The sequence below is a fragment of the Drosophila miranda genome, assembly GCF_003369915.1.
Source record: "Drosophila miranda strain MSH22 chromosome Y unlocalized genomic scaffold, D.miranda_PacBio2.1 Contig_Y2_pilon, whole genome shotgun sequence".
Classification (NCBI taxonomy): Eukaryota; Metazoa; Arthropoda; class Insecta; order Diptera; family Drosophilidae; genus Drosophila; species Drosophila miranda.
Genome location: NW_022881614.1, coordinates 29,460,836 through 29,477,820, shown reverse-complemented (window position 1 = coordinate 29,477,820; position 16,985 = coordinate 29,460,836). Strand labels below are relative to the sequence as shown.

Below are 16,985 nucleotides of genomic sequence, written 5' to 3'. Positions count from 1 at the left end.
GTAGAGAATGACAACATCTTTAAGACAGCGGAATCTGAATTGGATCGTATTATTATTATAGCCAGCATCAAGAAAACAATTTCATTTTTTCTCGCCCTGTCTCTCTCTAACACACACGTAGCATAGGCGGCTTTGCTTAGAGTAAAACATTAGCGCCTAGATCTCAGAGACTACAAAAGCTAGAGCAACCAAATTTGGTATCCACACTCCTAATATATCGGACCGAGACGAGTTTGTTTCAAAATTTCGCCACACCCCCTTCCGCCCCCGCAAAGGAGACAAATTTCGCAAATTTGTTAATGCCCATACAATAGCTAATAATTCCTTTTTATTAGTAGCATATAATTGCTCGGTTTTACTTAAAGTTTTAGAAATAAATGTTATGGGATTCCCATCTTGCGACAAAACTGCACCTATTGCTATGTCCGATGCATCTGTGGTTAATTTGAATTTTTTATTGTAATCTGGTTGTTCTAATTCAATATGTGCTATTTAACTGTCCTTTAAATTATTAAAGGATTTATTATTTTGGGAAACAATGTATCCCAGAAATTTGGTTTCCAATTGAAAGAATTTAGACTTTTCTAGGGAAATTTTCATGTTAGCGTTTTGCAATATCTGTATTATATGAATTAGATCTTTATAATGTTGTTCTATAGTTTTTGAAAATATTATTATATCGTCCATATCGACGTGACAAGTTTTCCCAACTTGTTCTCTAAGTATATCGTCCATTGCCCTTTGGAAAATTCTGGGAGCGTTCGTCAATCCCATAGGCATTCTTAGAAATTCATATTTGCCGTTATTTATGGAAAAAGATGTTTTTTCAATATCTGATTCCCTCATTAAAATCTGATAGAAACCTGACTCTAAATCAATGGCCGAGAAATACTTTGCCTTACCTAAATTGGCAAGGATTACTGAAGGATCTTGCATAGGGTATCTATCCGGTATGGTGTTTTCATTAAGTTTCTTAAAGTCTATTACTAATCTATGTTTAGGAGTTCCGTCCTCATTTACTCCCTTCTTTGGTACTACTATTACCGGTGAATTATATGGGCTTTTACTAGGTCTGATTATACCTTCATCTAACATTTTACTTATTTCGTTATTAACGAAATCGTTAACCGAATAAGCATATGGATACTGCTTGCCATATACCGGTCTATCATGTTCAGTGTTAATCTCTCCTTTTATATCCGTTCTGAACGGTAACTGTAAATTTATATTGGCATGGTCTTCTTCGATGATAGATACCATTTTCTCTCTGAGATTTTCTAAATTGTCCTCTTTGTAGGTTATTGTGTTATACAATTTCATTTTTTTCAATTCAGAATTTGCATAATTTTGAATGTTGGATATTTCTACGACGGCGCGTTCAGGATTTTTGCATCCCAAACTTTTAAATTGTTCATTGTCGGATAATTCAACGACGGCGTGTTTAGGATTCTTTAATCCCAAGCTATTCGAACTTTTAATGTCGGATAATTCAACGACGGCGTGCTCAGGATATTTTAAGAGCAAACTATTAAAACTTTGGATGCCGGATAATTCAACGACGGCGGGCTCAGGATATTTGAATCCCAAACTATTGACGGATAATTCTTCGTCGGCGTGCTCAGGATTTTTTGATCCCAAGCTATATAAACTTCCTTCTACCTTTACTGAATCACTTTTCATTTATTTTTCTTCTTCAAAATATTTTTTTATTATATATTCCTTCAACGGAAGGATGGTTTTTCCTTCTATAAAGGTTAATTTGTTTAAAGAAAGGACCTCGTCATATATTAGTTTCTCCTCATTGTCTTTATAACTTAAAGTCCCCTTTCCTGTATCAATAACAGCTCCGATTTTCTTTAATAGGTTAAATCCTATTAGTAAATCTGCCTCCATTCCATCTATTTCATAAAACACTTGTTTTGTGTTGAAAATAGTTATATTATGGAAATATTTAATTATTGAAAACCCATTCACTGTAGCAACTTTCTTATAAATTGATAATTCTTTTTTATTTTCGTAAATTCACTTTTTTATATAACAGGAAGTTGCTTCCTTATCAATCAAAACTTTTAATTCTCTGTTTATTTTTGTATCTACTCTTTTTAAGTAGGGCAGACCTACTTCGGGGGCTGATCTAAAAAATGGTCCTCCTCAATGTTATTTATCCGCATTGCTTTATTAGCCGGTTGTTCCGACATTTCGTTTGGCTTTCGTTTCTGCGCCTGATTTTCGTTAGACTGATTATTCGGTACTACGTTTGCCCTAAAATGCTGAGCTTGGTTATAATTGTTATTATTTCTCCTATAATAACCGTTAGTATTCTCCCGATAATTTCTATTATTATTATTTCCCCTGAATTGATTGCTGTTCTGTCGGTTCTTGATTTGTATCGATTCGTCTATATCCATTGGTTCTGGGGCCTGATTTTGTTGTCTATTACCCAAGAAATAGGGTTATCCCCATGACATGTTATTCCTCTGAAGATCCCTTTTTTGGTCGAATGGTGAACTATTAGTCCTTGGTTGTCGTTGGTTGAATCTTAATGCATTGTAGTTATTATTCCCTGAATTTCTGGGGCCACTGAATTGGTAGGCAAATTGGGCCCGAATGTTATTTGATTGCAATTCCTGTACCTTTGCCAAGGCATTCGGTAAATCTGGGGGGTTCAATGAAAATAGGATTTCTGCAATGCCGCCGTTTAGGCCAGTGACAAAAATGCGTAAGGCATTGTCTCTAATTTTCTTATTTGTTTCTTTCGTGATTTCACTGTTCTTTCCGTGAGTCATTATTGTCTTATTTATTAACAAGGTCATTTTCTTGTTAACCTCGTTATAGAAATCTAGTATTGAAAGGTTCCCTTGTCGGAGAACGCTTAACTCCTGTTCTATTATGTAAATTGGTCTCTTGTCACTGTAAACAAAGTCAAGTCGTGATAGTATGGCATCAAAATTTAAAACTGTCCCGTGGTTGGTCAGTGCGTCATGTGCTGGTCCTGTTATTTTGTTTCTCAAAATTGTTAAGGCAATATAATATTGCTTACTTTCTTTCTTATATAACTTCACTGCAGTTTCTGCAGCTTCCCTCCATCCTACGTATTGGTTTAATCCACCATTGAAAATTGGTAGGGATTCTATTACCTTTAATGTGGTGTCATCTTTTATTGTCTCGTCTATTGTTTCTGCCTGATAATCTGATACCTGATCGGATTTAGTTTCTATTTGTTGTTTTAAATTTACAATTTGCTCCTGTACTTGTGAAATTTGAAGTGCTATCAATTGTTTGACCAGATCTGCAGTGAGATCGGTCCTTGTTTGTGAGTTAATCATTTTTAGTTTTTCAAAATCTAAAGTTAGTTGATCCACCTTAAATTTTTCTTATATGTTTGTTTTTATAATCTAATATAACCTAATTGAACTTATATATTTAGTAATACAACTTTTGCTCACGAACTATCCGGTAGGGGTCGTCCTTCTTAGTTTGGCTGACAGATCTTCGAACGGGTCTTCCTTCTTGATTTGACTGACAGGTCTTCGAACGGGTCTTCCTTCTTAAATTTCTTTGTTTAACTGGATCTTCTGGGGGTCTTCCTTCTTTGGTTTAGCTGATAGTTTCACTTTCTTTGTGTTTTGGTTTGGTTGGTTTTGTTTAAAAACTTTGGTTTTTTTGTATTTTTGAATTGTCTTGATTAGCTTTTGTATTTATTTGTATTTTGTATTGTATTTGTATTTGTATTTGTATTGTATATTGTATTTATTTTTGCACACCCTAAGCTCCGGTTTGTTTCCTTTTTATCTCACTTTTTCTTATCTTATATCTCACAGTCACTCCGCGTTTTTATATCTGAAGGATTTATTCCATTAATTAATTGTCCTTCGGGTTTCGGCACGACGCAACACTTTTATTATTCGGTGCTTTTTATACAACGTCGCCCCACTTTTGGCGCCAATTAAATAACTGCGGTAGCGGATTGTGTTTTTAAAAAGTTTTTATTTTACTTCTAACTTCACTGATATAGATTTAAGTAGAGGGTCACAAAGGATTCCGGGCAAAGGGTTTGCGCGATCTTAATTTTTAGCTCGACTTTGCGGTGTCGCTTCTGGATCAAGACTGACTTGAACTTTCTGATCTTTGCATCGTTGATCCCTTTCGGGAATAGTTTTTCTATAAACATTTCAATTGATTTCGCCATCCCGAGTATTGGATTTCGTCATCCAAAGAGAGAACTGTAAAATGCCTAAAGTGCAGGATCTGCAGAAAGCCGGGAGTGAGATTGTTTATGAGAAGCCGGGTGTGGGCAAACATTGGTTTTCCATTTAGGCGAGTGTCAAAGATTGGGATTGCGGCGGGAGCCCTTGAGATTGTACATCTTAGAAATCAATTACGCGGAGGCCCAAGATTGAAATTGTTTTCGTTTTGGAAAGCCAAAGATTGTTTACAACTCGTATAAGAGCTCAATAGAATTGGGTACGTTAACTTATACACTATATGGGGTTGGAAACGCTTCCCTCTTCCATTCATTTTCCGTACAAATCTAGTAGACCCATGGCATAATACCTGGTAAAGAGGTAGGCCGTTTCAATATACTTTTCCTTTCGCAAATCCAAATTTTTCGGTGCAGAAATATGAAGACGAAAGAAAACTTCGAGATTTATCAATTTTGATACATAACATATATAAATACGAGTCCTAATCTCTTTTACTATGAAGCGGCAGCGGTCTTGTCAGAGATTGTATTTAAATGTAAGAGCGTTGAGTCGCAGCTATAATCGAAGTCTCAATGAATCTTTGGATAATAGGGGTTCGACTTATGGAAGTTAAACTGTATGAACAAGTACTAGACTAAAAAAAATGTTAAAAACATGTCATCACATAGCTTCCCATACCGGGAATTGAACCCGGGCCTTCCGGGAGAGAGCCGGATATCCTAACCACTAGACAATATGGGAGATTTGAACTGACACGTCCAATTTGTAATTGAACCAAGTTTGCAAAAGCAAAGGCAATCTTCAATGAACATGTTCGTGTTTCATATGTATTTTAATATACTATATCTCCCTGATTTTCCCATAAGGTCTCAATCTGGTAATTACATTGGTTACATTCCAGTCTAGTGGAATATGGCCGTAGAGAAGCCTACACCAATTTGAATAGAAAACACCCAACAAGACGAAAAAAGTACCAAGGTCTGTCGGTTATACATAAAATACAGTTAATTTAGAATCGTATTAGTACATAGTTATGTATGTGTATTTACATATGTTTATGTACATACATATGTATGTATATGCATATGTATCTATTGTACGATTGAAATGCAGAATTGAGAAAGAGTTCCATAAAGACTTAAAGACTTACTTAAAGACATCGCAAATGATGCCATCAACAATGGCATGCATTTGAAAAAGGTAGTCACTTTCCGATACAGAACAGATGTTGCTAGATTGTTGGCAAGGCTAATAATAGGCACCTTAAGATTTGTTAGCGGTTCTAGCAATTGCACTCTTGCGGATGCATATTTGTAGTCCACATATTCCATACCGCAGTATTTCTTGTTCCAGACACAAGTTCTGCTTAACGGACTTGTTCAGTTTGTTATGGTTTAACGAAAACTAATTTCATTGCCACCAACTTCAGCTGCACATACAAATATGGAATAAATAGTTCCTGCTCATTGAATAACCATTAAAAAACAATTTAATATATATATATGTTAAACTATTACGATCTCATAATTATAAATGTTTACCGTCCTCGTCATTAGGTTAGAGTTTATAATAGAACAATAATTTTACTTTTCGAATAAATAATACGGCAAATTGATAACTTAAATCATAAAGTACTAAGCGTCTAACGTTCACTGTTTGCGAAATTTTAAGAAACACCACATTTTTTATTAAAATAGTGTTTCAATGTCTAACGACAAAAAGTTTTGGATGTTGGCGGCTAAGAAAACTTAAAATTTTATAATTTGCTTTGGCGGAGAGTTAAAAATAAAAAAATTCCTAGTCATTTCTAATAAAATGCAGTTTTGGACCAACGATGACTATATCCCATATGGTCTAGTGGCTAGGATATCTGCCTTTCACGCAGAAGGCCCGGGTTCAATTCCCGGTATGGGAAAGTACTCTTTTGATTCTTTTAGTGTTCTTCCGAACTCGTTTCACAGCGCCATCTGTTCGGACATTCTAGGAAGCAGTTTTGCCATTATCAGTGTTTAGGCGCTCACATTTTTCCTCAGCTTTGTGCTTGTTATTCCCAATCAGTTCTACCGTGCACTTCCCTAAGTGAGAGCTACTTGCGACGAAACGATTGTCATTAGAAGTGGTAGACTGACGTTCTACCCAATACTAAAAGGCCAGTCGATGATAGAAAATTATGACTCTTGAGCATAGCTCGCAAACGACGGTCAACACTTTTTCCCTTTGCTGTCTCGTCACTGACAAAACCGAAAAAGACCACGAAGACACGGTCTCTCACTGAGCAGAACACTTTTTGTCTCTTCGCTTGTGTTATGTGTTTCGGGTTTTCGGGTGAGCCTGACACACGATCGTGTCTCACAATAACAACTTAGAAAGACACTTTGGTCAAGCGCTCACAGCAAAAGTGTCTTTAGATGAGCAGAACCAAAAAAGTGTCTGAGTAAAGTGTTTTTAGTTTTTTTTTCGTGTATATGTTTATTTATTAATGTTTTCCGCATCCTTTGGGCTATTGTATTGTAATATGTATATTTATTTGCAAAATTGGCAAACGAACATTTTCGTTTTGCTTTTCACGATTCATTTTAAGCTCCAATAGTCAAACCGTATAGAATTCTCAAAAATTTTTCGCTGCCATAAGCATCACACGTACAAGCACGCATACATACATACGCAAAAGACACTTTGTTTGTTCACTCGCGACAAGATGCTCAGTGAAAAACAGGAACAAAAGAGAAGTGAAAAAATCGGTCTTTTCTTGAGCGAAGAGCGAGTTGAGCAAAAACAGATTTGATCGGGTCTTTTCAGTCCATTTTCTCAATGTGTCCGTCAATGAGAGGTTTTTATCAGACACGCCGAAAGTGTCAACAGTTATTTGCGAGCTATGCTCTTGAGTGATTATTTTTTATTACCACGATTCTGACGGGGTTGCTCCTGCCTAGAGTTGTCGGTTGAACTGATGGTCTTTACCTAATGACACCTTCTGATAATGAATTTGAAGCAAACAATTTGAACATGGGATGTGATGAAAGCTTATTGTGAACACAATTGCTCATGGCAAAATCGTACCTTTGCCGACGTAAGAATATTGCCACTTGTCTGTGTCGAGCGGCGACAGACATCGTTGTCAGCAGGATGGGGGTGTGGTGTGTGTTCTTGTGACGACCACTCCCGCCTATCCAACCATCCAGTCAGTTAGTTGGCTGTTGCGCTGCTCTGTCTGGCTGGAAGCTGGCCGTGACCGTGGCAACGAAATCATCAAACCGTTGGCTCTCTTATTCAGTCTGTGTATTTCGGGCCATTTGGTTTTTTTTGGCAAAAATTTACATAAAAATCGCATTACACTTAACATCCACTTTGCTAAACGAAGCGAATGAAAGCGGGCGCCTCACCATGGTTTGGGTGGTGCTCGCTTTTCCGGCTTGTCCTCGACTGCTCTCGACTGTGCTTTTGTAAGCCGAAGCCGTGTGTAGTGTGGTGGATACATGGGTGTGTTTGTGTGTGGGTGGCTGGGTGGTTGCGAGAACCCGATATTTTCGTACGTGTCTGTCCTTGTCTGTGCTTGTATAAGCGGTTTGAAGTGCACTGTGGCCTACGAAAATTAAATTAAAAAGCGCATCCAACAGGGACCAAGTTTGTGTTTGTGAAAAAAAAAATTACAAAAAGGCGGCACGATCTTTTTTCCACCAGGACCCTATCTATTCAGTACCCTTATCCACCGAATAGCTTTTTATTTATCACAGGCGATAATAATAAAGGAAAAACGGAACACAAATATTCAAAAAAATCCGAAAAATGGATCAAAGCTAATGAAATTGTTGTCAGTTGCTTAAATTAGATAAATTTAGAAAATACTATCGTGGCAGATTTATTTGGAAATATGTTTTTACTGTCTTTTAAAACATTTTTGGCAGAGCGAACATTTTGGCGGATATGACCATAAGTACTTACATATTTATATGTATAAACGAGGGGGAACGTTGTGAGTTGCAGCGGACACCGCAACTCTACAGTTATACCCGATACTAAGTCAGTATGGCTCCCCTCCGGCAGACGCCGCTAATAATGAACGACACGACAAAGAGTGCGTGCGAGAGAGACAGAAAATCAGTCTGAGCGTGACGTCGGGGGCTGCGTAGCCAGTGCAAATTGATTTGTTCCTTTTGGCTATAAAAATGATCTGATCTGATCCAGATTTAGCAATCTGATAGATATGGTCATTATCTATGATTCTGCGTTTTTAGTTTTCTCGAATGTGCAATATTGTGGATGCAACAGATTTTCGTCCTTTGTGGGGGCGGAAAAGGGTGGGGCGAAATTCTGAGATATACGTTTTATAGTGAGATCTAACAGAAGTGCGGATACCAAATTTGGTTACTCTAGCCTTAATAGTCTCTGAGATTTGTGGATGCCCCACATTTTCGTCCTTTGCGGGGGCGGAAGGGGGTGTGGCGAAATTTGGACACAAAACGGTCAAGGTCCGATATCACAGGAGTGTGGATACCAAATTTGGTTGCTCTGGCTCTTATAGGTTCTGAGATCCTTGAACTCATATTTTGCAATTGGCAAAACCGACTATGAAACCTGTGTTAGAGAGAGACAGAGCGAGAAAGAATGAAATTGTTTTCTTGATTCTGGCTATAATAATTATACGATCTGGTTGAGATTTTACACTCTAGAACATATAGTCATCCTCTACGATTCTGCGTTTTTGGTTTTATCGTATCTTTAAAAATGTAGATGCCACAGATTTTCGTCTTTTGTGGGGGCGGAAGTGGGCGGTGCGAAGTTTTGAAATATTTTTGTAGCAGTGACATATCACAGAAGTCTGGATCCAAAACATCGTTGCTCTAGCTCTTATAGTCTTTGAGCACTAGGCGCTGAAGGGGACGGACGGACGGACGGACAGAATGAATCTGATCTCTCAGCTTTATTTTACGTGGCGGTTCCTCAGGGAGGGATTTCAACCACGGCGTCTAATGTTTATTTGCAGCTTAGCCTCGATTAGTGCGATATATATACATATATCACGCCATCACGCACCACCGCTACATACGCAGGAACCTGGTACGATGCGCCAGTTAGCGCCCCTAAAAAGAAGCTATAGCTATGTACATAGCGACTCTTCCGGTACCAATTGAAAGTATCCTGGTCGGGCATACAATCCTCCTTGGTGAGGGGCGAGGTGTATCTAACACGTCTTCCGATCTATGGGTCTCGGCACCCGGTTGAGAGCGCAACTCCACGAGGAGCCTAGCGGCTCTCCCCGCGTAACGTTTGGGTATCAACCACAGCCACCACGATACTACCACTAGGGGGCCGACCTCAATGTGCAGCCTTGGAACTGCACAACCCGTGGTACCGATCTTAAGGACTCAGCTCGATCCTCCCTTTTAGCCCCGACCGGCCTGGATAGGGAATCCACCCAGCCCGTGCGCCGCTTGCGCGTTCAGCAGCTGCTGTCGCCTGGAGAACGCCAGTCCGGCGAACCCGTCGAGAGTCCGCATTCTCTCCTGAGAAGCCGTCACATCGGAGAAGGTCCAGTCGCCATCCGTGTACTGCACTCCAAGTCCATCGAGGTCTCGCAAGTCTGCATAGAGGGGACAAGCACAGGAAGTGCTGCCAATCCTCGCGTTCTGCGCCGCATAGACATGCTGGCGTGTTGCTAAGGCTTCTTCCATGCAGAAATGCATTGAGCGATCCGTGGCCCGTCAGCAGGAACCCAGCGCGCAGCGTGAAGCCAAACCTTCGTTCGCTGTAAACGAAGCCTGCGTTCGGGATGAAGCGGTGCGTCACCCGACCTGGGGAGTCACCATCATCCCATCTGCGTTGCCACTCGCACAACAGGCCTTCGTCTAGTCGCGCCATCTTCTGCTTCCAGCTAAGATTTGCCAAATCTTCGCCGTACAGCCAATCGCTCTCCTCCAGCGGGTAGTCACGCTTTAGTTTGAAGCTGATTGCCAGGCGTCTGGCAACCAGATCAAACGGGGGGGCTCCAGCTAGTACTTGCAGCGCCATGGTGGACACTGTTCGGCATACCGGTAGGCATCCAATCAGGATGATCCTTTGGCACGCAAGCAGATGCCTCCTGGCAACCACTTGCGTCGTCGTCACGACAGACCAAACCGAGGCACCAAATAGTGCGCAGGGCACCATGAGTCCGGCATATATTGTCCGCTTTGCGCGGGGACTGAGTCCCCAGTCAACCCGCAGTACGCGCGACAATGCCCCTACGACTCCGGTCAGCTTATCACGCAAGCCCGTGATGTGCGGGAGAAAACTCAACCGCTCGCCGACCGTGATGCCCAGGTACCGATACTTGCGCTTATATGGCAGGCTTGCTCCAGCAAACCGTACCACTGGCGGCCGTCTAAGTATGCCTTTGAGCGCACCAAGGGGCTCTAAGCGCTGGAGCAACACGTCCATTAAGATGTTCCATATAAATGGACCACTTATGGACCCCTGCGGGCAACCTCGTGTCACCGGAACAGTGGCTACTCCATGCCTACTGACGATGCTCGCACTCCGGCCGGAGAAGAAACTTCGCCACAAGCTTGCTTCTCGGCATCCCAGCTCAAGGAGGCGGCGTAGTGCAGCATTCCACTCGACGTTGTCGAAGGCTCCCTTGAAGTCCACGAAGACTCCGAGCACGTATTTCGACCGGCTGTCCGAAACAGTACTCACGACGTGTTTCCAAGCATCCTCCACACAACGTCCTTGGCGAAAGCCAAATTGCCATCTGCAGCCATCCGGAATGGTGTCCTTCAGACGATTCACCATGATGCCCTCAAGCACTTTGCCCAGCACTGGCAACAGACAGATACCCCGATATGAGGTAGGATCGGTCCGGTCCTTATCGGGTCCCTTCAGAAGTGGAACCACCCTAGGATGCTTCCATTCCGTTGGGAAATACCCTGTCTCCAGGCAGCGGGAATACATCGCTGTCATGTGCTGAGGGATGGCACGCCACAATGCCTTGCAAATGGCACCTGTGATGCCGTCCATGCCGGGAGAGCGTCTGCTCTTCAACCTGGCGACGCATGCATCAACCTCGAAAGCTTCGAGGGCCGGTGGAGCCTCGATCGGGATGGCTATGTTTGCATTCGACTCCGCAACAGGAAAGAAGTTGCGAAGGAGCACACCCGCACAGTCGCGCCATGTTGCGACCAGCCTACCATCCGTTCGAAGGCATCCAATCTCCGTGCTCTTTTTGCGGCCTCGGCAAATCCTGTAGACGTGCCCCCATGGATCATCTCTGTTCTCTCCCACGAAGCGTCGCCAGTTGTCTTCCTTCGATCTCAGGATGAGCTTCTTGTACTGCGCTGAGGAGTAGTGCTGCGTCGGTCTCGTGCCGACGAGCGTCCTGGAGCCTTCGCCTCAGTCTCCTGACCTCTCGGCGTTTGGAGTGTAGTTCGGCAGTCCACCAAACTACTTTTCTCGCGGCTCTCGGTGTGCTGCATCCCAGCACTCTGTCGCACACACTGTGCACTACAGAGCGCAGTGCAGATACTTGGTTGTCCAACGGCGATTCGGCGGTGTCTTCCGGTAATTCGGCTGTCTCCCTTACCACTTCCTCCTCGAACAATCGCCAGCGCGCATTGGAAAGCTTCCAGGACGGCACAGGAGCAATGGGCTCAACTGCGTCGTTCGGGTCAGTCGTCACCACAACATGGATCATGTTGTGATCGCTGGTGTCCCATTCCTTCACTTCCCAATCGTATGTGGCCCACATAGTCGCAGCTTGGTTGACGATTGTCACATCGATATCGCTTTGGCCTCTACGGTTATCGAATGTAAACACCCGACTAGCTTCATTGAGCACGCAGCCGGCGTTATCGGTTATCCACTCAGACAGCAGCTCACCCCGTGCATAGTTAGCTTGCCCCCGATTGTATCCGGAGAGCTTGCTAAACCACGCTGGGGATACTGCGTTCGCGTCGAGCCCAAAGATGACAGGAGTGCGGCTGCCCAGCAGCAGCACCGCATCTAAGTACCTGAGGTACGGCGCCAAGTCGGTGTCGAATTGGCAGTACACGGAGCATAGGAAGATTGAGCCGAATCTTCCCGTAACTCTGACGCATACTCCAAAATCCGTGGTAAGGGTCTCCATTGGCATGCAGATGGCGTCCGGTTCGTCGACGATGATAGCAGCTTTTCCTCGGCGGTCCTGGAATACTCGCATTCCAGAAGGAAGGCCGGTAATCCGCCCTGCTCCATCGACGTACGGCTCCTGGACCAGTGCGAACTGACGGCCAGAGCTGCGCATGATGGCTCCGAGTTCCATCACAGCCGAGGATTCCTATGGAAGCCTCTGGCGGCATCAGCCCCTTCAGCACAGCCTCGTTCACCGCCATCCTGATCGCAGACATTTCCGCAATGATGGCCGAGTAGCCTGCCGCGACAATGCCAGTTGCCGGGCATGTGGCAGCGGCAGCGGTGGTGGCAGCGGCAGCGGTGGTGGCAGCGGTGGCAGCAGCGGTGGCGGCAGCGGTGGTGGCAGCGATGGTAGCAGCTGCGGCAGAGGTACTGGCAGCGGTGGTGGCAGCGGCAGCGGCGGCGCCAGAGGTGCCTGGAGCCTCCTCAAAGGGGAGCGATGGTGGCGGCGATCTCTCGGCAGGGATCGGCAGCTCTCCGGCTATCCCAATACCAAGCCCGATCTTTTTGGCTCCCTTTTTGGCGGCTGAGGACTTCGGCCGACCCCGCCTGCGGGCGGGAACGCTCGACGACGAGCTCGCCCCTACACTAGCCAGGCTAGTGTCGCTGGCGTCGGCCTCCGTATCCACTTCCATACCCGGCGAGTTATGGCTCCCTCTATTGGCGTGACTCGACACTAAACGGCACTAGTGGAGACGCGAACAAAAAGTCTCAGCGGAGACACGAACCGCAAGTTCTAGCGGAGACTAAAACCGAAAGTTTTAGCGGGGACACCAACCGAAAAGCTCCGAACTCAAGCCAAAGCTTCGAACCAAAGCTTCGAACTCGAACGTGCTGACGAACTATTCCGACTTGTTGTCGAACTATTCGCACTTGTTGACGAACTAAGGTTCCGCACGTGGCTGTTTTTAGCGTTTATTTTACAAATATTCATTTACAAATAGCTGCTCTGTTTTTTCACCAAATTAACACGCGATTGCACTGGCGAACAGCGCGTGATCTCGCGGCAATTTTAATATATTTTCCACTTGGAAAAATCACTTTTTACTTTACTCGAACGACGGTATAGCGGACCGCTTGAAAAACACGTCTGCTTCGAGTGGCAGTCAAAAAGCAACTGGGACGGACGGACAGACGGACAGACGGACGGACGGACGGACGGACGGACAGACAGACAGGGCTCAATCGACTCGGCTATTGATGCTGATCAAGAATATATATACTTTATGGGGTCGGAAACTATTCCTTCTGGACGTTACACACATCCACTTTTACCACAAATCTAATATACCCCAATACTCATTTTGAGTATCGGGTATAAAAAGAGATACAGAGAAATGTAGGTCCTCATGGGCAATTGATGCAACGGCTCCCTACGTCTAAAAAGGTTCTCAGATCCACTGGGAACATCAGGGCACGAATCCGCAACGGACTCTGGGCATGCATCATCATAAAGAGAATCGTTCGTTTCATTGTAGGGTCGTATTCATTCCTGGGTGTTGAATAATAGGCGAAGCACAAATCATCATGCTGGAATTAAGTCGAATTGTTGAAAAAAGTTCAGAAAGAATCCAAAAAAGGATTTCAAACTTATTAGTTAGCTTAATTAGGGCCAACAATGAAAATAAATCAATATATTTTACTTACTCATTCACCAATTAGTGTTACATGCCAATAAGTGAAAAATAGAATCAAGGTCGTGAGTGATATGTAACATAAAATTAAGAAGTACTCCATTTCGTTGGGCGTCTGCAAGGCCACAAAAGATAACCGTAAAACAACATAAACAGCCGCTTCCACTATACTTACGGCTACAATAAGGGCATATAGCTGAAAACAGATCGAAACGGCGAAGAAAATGAAGTCTATCAAGACAGGCAAACAGATTAGTTGCTCCAACTCCTTGACTAATCTCCATATCTTCAGGTGCTCTTTCACGAACTCTTTTATGAGCCGCATTCGCCAGCGGTTCAGCTGAGCGGGTGTCAGGCGATCCAGGTCTAAGAGCGGATTGAAGCGCGTGATCTGCAATGGAGATTCGGGAAAGAACCACAGGGACTGGGGCAGAATGTAAAGAAGTACTCACTTCCATCTCCGTCACCCGCTTTTTGAGTATAAGCAGCTTCAGGTGCACGTACTTAATGAGGCACACGATGAAAGAATTCCACAGGGGAATAGCGTTTATTCCCAGCCCAAGAGCGTACCAGGTGCCAAATAAGCCGAACACAAAGTTGTTATACACTTCTCCGAAAGGATAGACCTTTAATAGGAAGATGTACTGTTGTTCATTCCGGCGTTCGGTTATGTTGAATACGGATAGAGTGAGTAAAACCGTTCGGTATAAGGAGTCCATAAACGCGATGATCCCAGTCAATAGCGCAGGATACCATAACATCCAAGTGGTCATCCGAATATATTTCTGAGTTGACAACATAAGCACCAATTCCTGATCATCTGCCTCCTTCATTAGCTTTTGTATATCCTCATGGATCGCACGAATCATGCCTATGACTCCTGCAGAAATTTATGAATATCTTTTAGCTTTGGAACTCGAATAGTAATACTCACGCTTCCTCTGCACAAAAGCATTCAGTACAGAAATTGACAGAGAAATGTACATGATGGTCGTGGCCCAGCACAACACTCCATCGTTGGGGTTCTCGAAGCCTTGAAAGACGCGTGCCAGCATAGCAACAGTGCTCACCCAGATGGAGACCATGAAGATGATGCAGCGTACCAACGGTAGCCAAGGACAGCGCTGGTATTTTTCAGCTACGTAACCATACATTCTAATGCCCCGTAGATGGAGGCCAAGGATGTGGCTTTTGAAGATCGCGCGCGGCAGAAGCAGCTCCTTAACTCTGAACATTTTGATTTGACTGAAAAACGGCACACTTTTGCCTTTTACTCGGGCTCGCTAGACGTTCGAATCGGACCCTTTTTCCATATACAATAGTATGTGTAAATAATTGTCAAATAATTGTCAGACAGGTGACGCGGTTCTGCATAGAGTATGTGGTCTGGGTCCTTCGATTGGGACTTTTCCTTTTCCTCCCCAGCCCTGGGTCCTATAGTTTTGTTCGCCACTTTGAATTTGATTCGCATGTTACGCTCCCAGGCACCTACCTTTGGCAGCAAACTTTGCCCAGAACATCGATGTCAACAGTGTTTAGACAAACCGAGTTACGTGTGAGGGACATTTGCTAGTGAATTGAAACTTTTCAGCACTTGTTCAGTGCAGTTTCTATTTCTAGTGGGGTAGTGGAATATGAACAAGGAGGGGGCTGTGATAAAGAGAATTTTTAATTTTTTCTCACCTTATTACCAGCACAGCTCGGAGGAACAATATTGCCAAGGTTCGCAGGACTCTGGTTTGGTTTTTTTTTGCACTTACATACGTGTTCTAACCAGGGACCGTAATCATTTTAAGTTATATAATACAAATTACTTGGTAAAAATTATATTTCAATTTTTTACGTTTTTCTTCACTGATAATCACTATTTTTGAGTAACTTGATAAAACTTAGACTTCATCATTATTTACGGTCCCTGGTTCTAACATTACGAAAAGTTGTTAGTGGCAAATTTCATTGAATGAATGGAAATAGCTGGAATCTAGTTACCGTTAGCCGGGACCTTCATATGCAGGAGCTGAGTTGAGTAATTCACCAATAGATAGATGTATGGCTGTAGCAAACTGGCTGGATATTGTATCTGTTGGGTTAAATTTGCATTTAATATCCTAGTGTGAATAATTTACAAATGCAATAAACGTAAATGCGTTGGAGGAAACGCACTCAGACATGGCTGGCTGTGTGGTACACTACACTGACACCCATCCCAGTCCAGCCACCGCATGGATCCCACATGAAAATGCTGCAGACGCTCTCTGCATATTGAAAGTCACTCGTTTCTAATATTTACTTATGCATTTGTTTCATGCTTGCCACATATAAGTAGAACACTGTACAAGTGCATAGGGAAGGGTCGCCTTTCACGCTACATTTGCACTGCTGGCAGTTGGTAGTGCTTCTCCTAGGACACCACAGTAATTGGATATTAAGGAATGTGCCGAAAAGAAACTGCACACTTACAATTTCTTTCAATTTCTCGCAGTGCGAGCTTTCGATCATGCCGTTCGATGCACCGTTAGAAAGCTTGAGAAATTCTGCGTTGTTTGCATGTTCGCTTATCAGTTTCAACGATGCCTCGAATTGAAGAGCAAGTTCGCAAAAAAATTGTGCACAGTTATTGCACAGAAAAAGGTGTGTCTTACAGACAATTAGCTAAACGCTACAAAGTTAGTGTTAATAGTGTTAAAAGTTTGGAGAGACATGTTCCTTAAAAGATCTACCAAGAACTGGGAGAAAAAAGGGTCCAAGGGATCAAAATATTGATGAAAAAGTATTAGCCTTAATCCACAAACATAACACGATGTCCGTTCGAGAATTGGCAAAAAAAAGCGCGAACAAGTATGAGTATGGTTCAAAGAATAAAGCAACGCCATAATTTAAAGACATACAAAAAACAGAAAGGCAACGCAGAAAAAAAGTCTGCGACAAGTAGAAGTCGGCAAAACGAGAGTGCGAAAGCTTTATGATCGCTTTCTCAATGATGCAGTTCAATGCGTTATTA

General features: G+C 43.2%; 1 protein-coding gene and 2 non-coding genes across 3 annotated transcripts; 1 reads left to right on the top strand and 2 right to left on the bottom strand.

Moving 5' to 3' along the window:
• Window positions 1-4,874: 4,874 nt before the first annotated feature.
• Trnae-cuc lies at window positions 4,875-4,946 on the bottom strand. The gene has a single exon. It is a non-coding gene; the product is annotated as a tRNA-Glu (tRNA).
• Window positions 4,947-6,048: 1,102 nt separating this feature from the next.
• Window positions 6,049-6,120, top strand: Trnae-uuc. The gene has a single exon. It is a non-coding gene; the product is annotated as a tRNA-Glu (tRNA).
• A 7,577-nt stretch (window positions 6,121-13,697) lies between these two features.
• LOC117193931 (odorant receptor 56a-like) lies at window positions 13,698-15,138 on the bottom strand. The gene is made up of 4 exons (XM_033398596.1): window positions 14,919-15,138; window positions 14,437-14,864; window positions 14,160-14,375; window positions 13,698-13,880 (listed from the first exon to the last, which is right to left on the bottom strand). Exons 1-4 carry the CDS (start codon window positions 15,136-15,138, stop codon window positions 13,698-13,700), a joined length of 1,047 nt encoding a protein of 348 aa, XP_033254487.1.
• Window positions 15,139-16,985: the final 1,847 nt, after the last annotated feature.

Excerpts from the sequence above, each read along its gene's own strand:
- LOC117193931 (XM_033398596.1), bottom strand. The coding sequence starts at position 15,138 with ATGTATGGTTACGTAGCTGAAAAATACCAGCGCTGTCCTTGGCTACCG. Across the intron at positions 14,865-14,918 it reads TGCTTTTGTGCAGAGGAAGC|GAGTCATAGGCATGATTCGT; the intron begins GTGAGTATTACT and ends AAATTTCTGCAG. Across the intron at positions 14,376-14,436 it reads AGCGGGTGACGGAGATGGAA|ATCACGCGCTTCAATCCGCT; the intron begins GTGAGTACTTCT and ends TCTCCATTGCAG.